The 11254-nt window shown below is 41.5% G+C and overlaps 1 protein-coding gene across 1 annotated transcript in view; it reads left to right on the forward strand.

The window, feature by feature from the left end:
* STK3 (serine/threonine kinase 3) overlaps positions 1–9201 on the forward strand; it is a 294407-nt gene extending 285206 nt beyond the window's left edge. Inside the window, exon 11 of the mRNA XM_073550471.1 lies at positions 8181–9201. Within this exon, the coding sequence (XP_073406572.1) occupies positions 8181–8339 (159 nt within the window). The 3' untranslated portion in view covers positions 8340–9201. The remainder of the gene's footprint in view (positions 1–8180) is intronic.
* The last annotated feature ends 2053 nt before the right edge of the window (positions 9202–11254 follow it).

Genomic DNA, 11254 nt, shown 5'->3' on the forward strand with positions numbered 1-11254 from the left:
CAGATGTCTGCCATAATAAACCAGACATTCAGGGTGTCTTCTCTTATGATGCCTGTTGCACACAATAATGGGGCACAGATGGTCTTGTGCAGCGTCCCCGATATCTGGCCTGCATTATTTCATCCTCCATTGTTCCTTTGTCTCCTCAATAATGGGACAGAGCAGATTAAGCCAGTATAATCCTGCTGTCACCTGCATATTTGCTGTATATGTGAAAGTTGGACCAAATATTTTTTTTTTTTCATTTTTCGTCACCGTCTTGTTGCTACAATGAAAAGCTGTCTGTTTAAGGAGATTTTAAGTCTCCACTGGAAATGTCATTAATTGTAATGGGATATATAGTAGCAGAGACAAATGGGGCTTTAAATGAATTGTCTCCCCCTTAAGTACTTGTTCAAGCAAGCAGCTTTGCGATTTTCCTTTTGATAAAAATCCTCAGCGTTCACAAGAATGGGAGGGATTTTTGATCTTATTGTTTACTGTTCATTGCCTAGGTTACCGACCACTTTTGCAAGTCTATCATCAGTGGCTGTTCTCTTTTGCTAGTAGCGCAACACTTGCAAGCCCTCTCCAACAGAGGTGTCCAGATCGCTGGATCTGGCCATCTTCAGTCCACCCTGCCCTCCTCATGCAGCAGAAGCAAGGCCCCTGCTTGTAGCAACTGGGACCTCTTTCAGGAGTGCATCGGCGAATGGCGCTCTTAAAGACAGAAAATATGACAACCCTTTTAACCAATAGCTTGTTTCTGGTGGTAACATATTCTGGAGATGCTTCCCAGTCTGTCTACTTTCACAGGTGCTAGTCAATTTGGGGATGATACAACAGTAATTCTTTTCGCTGCAGTAAAACGTCATGGTCACACCGATGCGCATTTTACTGCCAGATTTTGTCTATTTCTAAGCTCAACTCACAATTACAGGGCATTTCACTTTATTAGTAAAAATAATTGCAAATATATCTTTCCTTGTCATATCCTGAGATGTATGGCACAAAAAGACCAGTTTTGAAAACTGGTGTGTGAATGCGTCCCTGGTCATGATTCATTAAAGGAATTAATTAGCGAAAGTTGTATGGGAGAAAGCCAATGTCAGCAATGCAATGGTTTTCCATTGTTACTGGAGGTCCAGATATACAGTCATATGTTAGTTTGGGCACCCCTATTAATGTTAACCTTTTTTCTTTATAACAATTTTGGTTTTTGCAACAGCTATTTCAGTTTCATATATCTAATAACTGATGGACTCAGTTATATTTCTGGATTCAAATGAGGTTTATTGTACTAACAGAAAATGGGCAATCTGCATTTAAACAAAATTTGACCGGTGCAAAAGTATGGACACCTCAACATAAAAGTGACATTAATATTTCGTAGATCCTCTTTTTGCAAAAATAACAGCCTCTAGTCGCTTCCTGTAGCTATTAATGAGGTCCTGGATGAAGGTATTTGTGACCATTCCGGTTTACAAAACAATTCCAGTTCAGTTAAGTTTGATGGTCGCCGAGCATGGACAGCCCGCTTCAAATCATCCCACAGATGTTCAATGATATTCAGGTCTGGGGACTGGGATGGCCATTCCAGAACATTGTAATTGTTCCTCTGCATGAATGCCTGAGTAGATTTGGAGCGGTGTTTTGGATCATTGTCTTGCTGAAATATCTATCCACTGCGTAACTTCAACTTCGTCACTGATTCTTGCACATTATTGTCAAGAATCTGCTGATACTGAGTTGAATCCATGCGACCCTCAACTTTAACAAAATTCCCGGTGCCGGCATTGGCCACACAGCCCCAAAGCATGATGGAACCTCCACCAAATTTTACTGTGGGTAGCAAGTGTTTTTCTTGGAATGCTGTGTTTTTTTAGCCTCCATGCATAACGCCTTTTTGTATGACCAAACAACTCAATCTTTGTTTCATCAGTCCACAGGACCTTCTTCCAAAATGTAACTGGCTTGTACCTCAGGCGACTCTGTTTGTGGTGTGCTTGCAGAAACGGCTTCTTTCGCATCACTCTCCCATACAGCTTCTCCTTGTGCAAAGTGCGCTGTATTGTTGACCGATGCACAGTGACACCATCTGCAGCAAGATGATGCTGCAGGTCTTTGGACGTGGTCTGTGGATTGTCCTTGACTGTTCTCACCATTCTTCTTCTCTGCCTTTCTGATATTTTTATTGGCCTGCCACTTCTGGGCTTAACAAGAACTGTACCTGTGTTCTTCCATTTCCTTACTATGTTCCTCACAGTGGAAACTGACAGGTTAAATCTCTGAGACAACTTTTTGTATCCTTCCCCTGAAAAGCTATGTTGAATAATCTTTGTTTTCTGATCATTTGAGAGTTGTTTTGAGGAGCCCATGATGCCACTCTTCATAGGAGAATCAAATAGGAGAACTACTTGCAAGTGGCCACCTTAAATACCTTTTCTCATGATTTGATGCACCTGGCTATGAAGTTCAAAGCTCAATGAGGTTACAAAACCAATTTAGTGCTTCAGGAAGTCCGTAAAAAGTAGTTAGGAGCGTTCAAATCAAGAAAATGATAAGGGTGCCCATACTTTTGCACCGGTCAAATTTTGTTTAAATGCAGATTGCACATTTTCTGTTAGTACAATAAACCTCATTTGAATCCAGAAATATAACCGAGTCCATCAGTTATCAGATATATGAAACTGAAATAGCTGTTGCAAAAGCCAAAATTGTTATAAAGAAAAAAGGTTAACATTAATAGGGGTGCCCAAACTTTAACATATGACTGTAGATGTGAAGCATAACATTAAAATAGGAGGCTTGTATCAATCTGAACATCTCCTCTGGTGATTAACGAAACCAGTGTAATTGCCTGTGTCATCTGACAAATGACCATACAGACAAAATAGTTCTCGGCGAATGTTATGGTGGGAGTTCAGAATGACACATAGCACATAAAATCCCCCGATCCGCTGTAACTGAAGGGTGCGCACAACATAAAACACATCAAGCCTGCGCCCAGCAATAAAACAAGCCATGGATGTGGCCAGTAACTGAGTGTCATTGGTGTCGCTGTGCGTGTCTCCGACCTCTCGGAGAGATGAAATGCAGCAGTAGGTGCACGGATTTATCGACCGTTTTTTCTTGAGTAATTCTTAATGAGACTATAAAATTCCACGGACTGTGACAAGACCGAGCGAGGGTCGTAAATGCAACTGAACTGTGTCCTGATTGATTCCTCATGTCAGAATTGCTTCTTATAAAAGAATACCAAGCCTTATAGGGAATAATTGTGCATCTCTGAAAAATGTGAAGATGTTACACAATGTAGCATTGTGATGAATGGTGTTATGGCTGACACCGTAGCTGTGCCGCATGCAGAGCACATTAGAGGCGCCAGAACGCTGTTCTAGTTTGCATTTGTGACATTTCATTTATTTTACACATTTATATAGCGCCATTGATTTCCACAGCACTTTACAGACATTATCATCACAGTCCCCAGTGGGACTCACAATCTACATTCCCTATCATAATGTCCTTGGAGTGTGGGAGGAAACCCACGCAAACATGGGGAGAACATACAAAGTCCTTTCTGATATTGTTCTTAGTGAGATTTGACTCCAGGACTCCAGCGCTGCAAAGCCACAGTGCTAACCACTGAGCCACTATACAGTGCTAACCTCTGAGCCACCATACTGCCCATCGAGCTAAAAATGCAATTTTTTTTTTTAAAGAAAGGAGCAGTGGAGTAATCTGCCATAGTTTGCCACACATGCGTGATACCAGTCGGATGAACACCCATTCAGTCATCAGATAGCTCTCCCGACTTGCCTATACACATGAAAGCTTGGCTGAAAGTCCACGTGATTTCTATAACCAGCACATCTGTCAGACCACGAGACCAGCAGGATCGGAAGTTAAAATTTCAACTGCTTGATCCCGATCATTCCCAATATCCTGTTTCATTGGAGAGCTTGGCGCCCCCATACACCTCAGATGATCACCACATTTAGTAAACTTTAATGTGTTTGATGGTCTTTAGTAATTACGCAGCCCATGGTTCGTGATTTCTTATAGATACATGTATGGGGCCAATTATTACTGTTTTTTTTGTGATTTCATTTCTACTCTTTATCAAAAGTTATATAAAATCAATTTTTAAAAGGTGTTTTTTTTTTTGTTTTTTTTTATTATACTTTTGAGGGGGAAACCTGCTGATTCATGCTGCCCAAACCATGGTGGCAGCCAGGTATACGTTTCTCTGATACACTCTGGTGGGAGAGACCTGTCAATCACGTAAAGAGCTGCAGGGAGAAGCTGGTCGGGAACTTCAAACTCCATTTTTTCTTGAACACTAGAGTATTTCCAAAACGTGTGCCTAGTTGTAGTTGTGCAATCTGATTCATGCGGACCATGCTTTGGGCAACAAGGATCAGCTGACCGGTTCCAATTAATGGGATTGTCCTGTAGTTTTATATATTTGGCATATCCTTTAGGATTGGTCACCAATATCAGTTTTCTGGGGGTGTGACATGTGGCACCCCCTTTGATCAGCTGTTCCCGGTGATGTCTGCTGCCGGATCTGGTCCTTTGCGGAGCGGAACAGCACAGCTTCATCCACTATAGGCCATTATTTTGATCAAAATATTGTACAAGCCACCCCGCCACGTCACGGCAACCATTGTGGGACAGTCCCTACTCTAGTATTTAAAACCTTTTCACTTGCCAAGTGACGTGAATGTGAACAAGGATCGAGCGACTGAACCACCAGTAAAAGCTTTGGCCAGACAGGATGGTTTTCCCAGCTCAGAAAGAGGGCGGTCACACCCATATATGCACAGAATGCACAATAAAATGAATAAAAAACTGGAGTCTGAACTGAGAAAGTAAGTTAATGTGTATGCACAATGTAAGTGCATATTAACACGTGACCATTAACCAGAGAAAACAAAAAGCAAAAAACACAAATATCATGAACTGAAAAGTAAAAAATAAACTGCAAATAATGCATGAAGGTAATAATAATAATAAGGATATTTAGTAAACATAATTTTGATCAATATAATGTGCAAGCCATCCCGCCACGTCACGGCAACCCTTGTGGGACAGTCCCTACTCTACAAGGATCGAGCGACTGAACCACTAGTAAAAGCTTAGGAATAGCACAGCGCCATCCACTATATAGTGGCCACAGTCGGGTACTGCAGATCCATCCCTGATCATTCAAATGGGGCCGGATCTGCAGTACCCGACTGTGGCCACTATATAGTGGATGGCGCTGTGCTATTCCACTCCACAACTGATTCCATTCATTTTAATTTGCCTTTTTTTTTACTCACATTTGTTTTCATAGCACGTATCCGAATATCGGCACATGGCAGGTGGTAGTGGTGACCTGTAAATAATGCTCCGGGTGTTATTTAGAGAAGCGTTTGCCTGTGGTCATTAATCACACTGGATGCTTTTTCCTTTCGATGGTCCAGACAGCAGCTTCATGAAGCAATTATTTATGTCCGGAAGCTCTGTGGCAAAATATAATATCTGTAAGGCTCCAATCAATATAATATAGCGCCTTCAGGCAGCTTTCTTTAAAATAAATAGCACCCTGCTGGATACCTGAAATCTTCTCGCTCCATGACGGTGATATCCAGAGTGGCCTCTGAATAATTGAATAACTCCTAAGAGATGGTGGTACGGAATAGGCGGCGCAGGATGAGACCGGGGACAGTATACATCCAGGGCAGCAGCGGGATCATTAGAAGCTCAGGAAATTGATACTGAGCTTGAGTCGTATATGGTTTAGTTCTTGAGGACCTCTTTTACGTGGGGGTGAAGAGGCACAAATCGGACCCGATCATTCTACCATTAGCCATCGCAGAGCTAAAAATATTTTTAGCGTCCCACCCCCCTTGTATGATAGACGCCTGCTATTCCTATGATAAAGCTTCGCGTCCACCGAGTTCTTATTCACAAGCTCCTGTCACAGCCAAAACAGTGATCAGATCAGGGAAATCACCTCTAATTCTCAGCCATAACACCAGTTGTGATCATTTTCGCGAGCTGACATGTTTTAGATCGTAGCGACAAAAAAATGTCCTTATGTAATGTGTTGGATGATGTGAGGTCATTAGGTGTTATCTCATTAGAAATGCCAAAGATGGTGGACGTGAAAGGTGCCTTTGTTCTCATCGTCCTTTCGTTTTCAGGGTGGATTTCTAAACCAATCAGCTACAAAATGCAATTGCTTTGGACCCCTTGTAATGAACCGAAATGGAGGGACACGCTGTTAAAGGAACCCAGGCGCATTAGGATAAAGTTGCCTGCATCTACCAATATCTGTGATATCACCCAACAGTCTTAGTATGGGGGCCCCCGACTCACCCTCTGACAGAAGATATTAGGAGAGAGGGATCTGAAAAAGTTTTCTGTGATAAGCGATCTTTCCTCCGTATAGCTGAGTTATGAGAGATAGGTGTCGGACGAGCGCTCATTCAGCTATCCAATGTGTATGTCGGCCATAACACTAGCTCCTGTCCCGTGAACCCGCCATGTTCAAGTATTACAAGGAATATGTAAATATCAAGGGCAGCTTTCCTGAAATTAGAGAAGCAAGATCGGTTTTTATAGGGGTGTTTATTACGAGACTATGATATCAATAGTAAGTTATTTTTAATGGGAATGAGTCAGTAGTCGACCCATAGCTTCTACTGGTTTCTTACTGCCTGTGGCTCAAGTAATTTGCCCTACAAATTTCTGGCTTCAGATCCCTAGTCTACACAACATAAAATGTCTTTGGGACCTGCACCCTCAGCGATCAGCTGAAATCTGTAGGGAAGGTTTGGCAGTAAGACTCGCTGCAGCGCCTCCACAGGATAAATGAAGCATTACACAGTGCCCATTCAAATCAGTAAGTTGTTTAATACAGGACAGGTCCTCCATAGTGGGAGATGCTCTTTGTACTCTCTCCATCCTTAGCTAGAAATAAAGATCCTGAATAGTGGATGCCACTTTATTAACTCAGTATTTCCATATAATGTATATGAAAATGGGTTGTCTAAACTGAACACCCCCTTTTAGACAGGGAAAAGGTATTAAAGATCCTCTGCACCTGATCATGTTAAAATCATGGGTTACTAAAATACAACCCTACGGCGCATCAAAGCTTTTACTTCCAAAAAAGTGAGGTGCAAGCTTTGAAAAGTCACACAATTTTGGTGCAACTTGAAAGTGCACCAAAATGTTTCAACTACTGGAGTTTTTATACCAGTTTTTCCCCAGCTTAGCTGAAATGGGGAGAGCTGGATTGGGACAGGAGTCTTTCCATTCCTTCAGCCGGCACTTATGGTTTTGGCTCTCATTATCCATTATTCTTCTGATAAAGGGTTTGTCTGCTATATTAGGGTATCTTGGCTTGATCCATTTCTTTATATTCATGATACACTGGTATTCCTACATGTGTGTTACATGAGCATCTCTCCATTGTGTATTTCTGTAGTACCCTGTAGTACTTTCAGTTTGGTTATAATTGTTTCTAATCCTGGAGTTAGATTGTGTCAAATTATTACTTTTTACTTTTATAGGTGTGCACCTAATTCTGTATTCCCCTTTTTTCTTTTCTTTTTTTCATTCATGTGTCTGTTTACAGTGGTAGCACACTATTTCTTATTTATTTCGGCTGTGCGTCTTTATAGTTTTTCACTGTAAAAACTTTGAAAAGTCACAACATTTTGTTTCAACTCGGAGGTAGGCCAACATTTTGTGTATTTTGAAGTTTATATACCAATTTCTCCCAGCTTCACCGAAATAAGCAGCGCTGAGTTGAACGGGAGCGTGAAGCCGCAGGTAATTCATAACATGCTGTTTCGTACTCCAGAAATCTGCCTCCAGTCACTGAATGGAGTAAGAATTCTCTTGTCGGGCATGGAAGCGCACACGGCTTGTCAACTAGTCTAGATTCATGAAGAGGTGTGCACCTCTACATGAATGAGGAGGATCTGCCTCCTGCACACCCCCTCATAAAATCCAGTGAGAAATTCACCTGTCTTGATGACTTGGGGGGGCCTATGTGTTCTCTCTGGGTAACAAGGATGGGGGTGGCCTTTCTCCGCTACTACTTGAATCTTGACTATATAAATTACAGTATGTGTTCTAATTTCTGTCCACTGTATTCCTATGCTAACCTAAAACTTGTTCTCTAATTCTTCCAACAGTTGAAGAATTTAAGCTTTGAGGAGCTGCAGATGAGACTAAAAGCTTTGGACCCCATGATGGAGCGAGAGATCGAAGAACTGCGGCAGAGGTACACTGCAAAGAGGCAGCCCATTCTTGATGCGATGGACGCCAAGAAGCGAAGGCAGCAGAACTTCTGATGAGGATCAAGTCTCCTTTTCACAAATGGACATAAGCAATTTCTAGGAACTCCAGAAATAAAACCTGTGGTCACATTACAGAGATGTTTTCCCCGGCGAAGCATTGGTTAAGTAAACTTGTGTAACTTTCTTCATCCTACAAAGAACATTGCTTTCTTCCTTCCTCTTCCTCGTTAGCCACGTGAGAAGGTCCTGAGAATTACGCCTTTAGGTCCTACAGACGACTCTATCCTCCATTTGCTTTTGCTCCATTGCTTTGTCAATGAACTTATTTCCCCTCCAGTTCTTTTAACTAGCATTATCTTCTAGTCTTTGCATGTCGTATTGTAGAGGATTTGGAAGACATTTACAAGAATCCCATCTGGAGCAGCAGCCAGCATAGTCTTTTAATATTCCTTCATATCAGAGTTTTCAGGGACATATGTTCGCACCTTGGTAAATATTCTTTTGCCTTAACGTTACAATATATCTATTTATTTCTGCGTGTTACATTTGAGTGTGTCAGACTTTAGTGACCAAACATGTTCTGTGCATTTTGCTTTTTTGTGTTTTTTTTTTTTTTTTTTTTCCTGTATGTGTTGCATTATGAGTCTGAATTCTAAACCTAATGTATGTTAGTCTACTTCACAGGATCGCTCCATGGAGGTACTGAAAAGTGCTTACTTTCCAAAGAAATTTAATTTGCCCGTTACAGGCAGTTTGTGGGTTCCAATTGCTAAATTAAGATTTGATGCAGAAATGCCACTAGTCAGTGTAATTATCTGCGGGGACCATAAATTCAGCTCCCTCACCACCACACCTTCATGTACTGTACGTAAAGAAGCAGCAGGAAGCCTGAATAAAACAGGGATGGTGGTCATGCTGAAGTCGTAGGTCTACAAGTCCATGTGTTTGTGCTTTTTTTTTTTTTTTTTTTAATCTTTTTACCATATAAGGTTTTTCATGTCTAAAGTCTGTGTCTGATCACTACTGTTTTCTCATCAGAAAAGCTTTAATTTTGGCCACTCAGCATTTTGCAATCTCTCTACGATTTAGGCTCAATCTCGAAAACCCTTTAAAAAGACTAGTTGTCTTTTAAAGGGTTTTCGAGATAGAGCCTAAATCATAGAGAGATTGTAAAATGCGGAGTGGCCAAAATTAAAGCTTTTCTGATGTGAAAACACAGAAAATGTACAAATTCTGTAAGTCTTCATTTTACAGAATTCTTGTCCCCAAGGACTTCACAAATCATTCCAATCCTTTTCACAATCCTGTGTGTGGCTGTGAGGAAATTGACTGCAGCAGGAGCCTCCCCCCACATCTCTGTATGCCTATATCCCTATATTTTGCTACCTCAGCACATAGTGGATGATTAACACCTGTTAAACCTCTGCACGATTTCTACAAACCAGAAAAAAATTTAAAATCCTACTAAAACAAGACAAGTCAGGTTATCTTCTCTTTTCATTATTTTGTAGGTTTCCATAGCTAAAGGCTATGTTCACATGTCCGTATATATTTTAGATTGGTGTGTGCTTGGAGCATATAAACAGAATTGGCATTCTAAGTCAGGCTGAAGCAATTGTGTCCCATTGAATTATATGTTGTTTTTTTCTTGCTTTCCGTTTTTATGTCTATAAAGGAAAAAAAAAGTCTTGCATGAAAATCATTTTCTTCCCTTCTGAAAATAAACAAATGGAAAGCGGAGAAACCCCATTTATATCAATTGTGCCCCACTGCTCCTGCTGGGAACAGGAATGAACAGGTTGCTATTTCCATGTATTGGTGAACAGATCTTATGAGGTCCACTTGATCGAGATCAGACTGTATCGAGCACCAAGGCACACTCATTTATGTAAAGAAATTTGTAAGAAATCCTAGTAGCCCACCAGCCACTTCAAAGCTTCAAGCTCCCCATACAATTTATAGAGCTGTCGCCCAAGCAAGGATTCGGCCAGTCTTTGGCCTTATAACCATGACTTTGACTTTACCATACACAGGAGCACTTGCTCTACCAGGTGCTCCCGCGTTCGCTATGATAGTGACACTGCCAGACATTTCTGTTGGTGGCTTATCTCGAAATCAGACATGCTGAATCCTTCTTTTCCCCCTCATCTTTTTTTAGGTGGGGCAGTTGGGACGCCCCCATAGACGTTAGACTGTTGGCTGATCCCAACAATATTGGTAAGTCGGCCTGACATTATTCTTAGTGTATGGGAGCCTTCACTCATACATGCACAATCTTCTGTAGGGATGAGTGATAGTTTTGGCATGTAATATGCTAGATAAGTCATTTTGCTTTATAGCTAATTAGCATATTGTACACTTAAAGGAACTTCTAATGTCATTAATCTGCATCAGTGTAGTTAATCTGCATGTTTATGGCATTACAGAGCTGTCCTTCCAGAAGCCGCCAGCTTTCAGTCATAGAATGACAGCATTATATCGGCTGTGAGCATGCCCCAGCCCTGTGATTAACTGTTTGCTCTGCAGCACATCTGTGCATAGAGGGTTGACTATCAATGCGCCAGGGGCGTACTTATATTCACCACCCACTCTTTACTATGTGATGACTGGAGCCACTCCATGCACCACCTCTATAACTGAAAGCTGGCGGCTCCTGGGAGAAATAGTTAATTTCCTCCCGATAGCTGCACTTTCGTTAATGTGACCGGGCAGCATTGTAATGCTTTATCTCCAGGTAAATAACGTTTGGGGGGACATGACAAGTTCCCTTCAAGCTTTCACCCTTGCCGGATTTTGTAGGTCTTCCAGATGCACTCACTAACTTTGGTCAGTATATAAGTAAGTGATTTCTCTGCTCACCTGATGTTGGGGCACGATGAGATAAGTTTGTGGTTGTCCTTGAGTGGTTTGAGAAGGCAGCTAACATTTAAGCGTGTAATTTCCCTTGGCCCAGAATGAACATATCTCGG

This window comes from Dendrobates tinctorius, unplaced genomic scaffold (assembly GCF_039654945.1).
Source record: "Dendrobates tinctorius isolate UK_male_01 unplaced genomic scaffold, ASM3965494v1 ptg000165l, whole genome shotgun sequence".
NCBI lineage: Eukaryota > Metazoa > Chordata > Amphibia > Anura > Dendrobatidae > Dendrobates > Dendrobates tinctorius.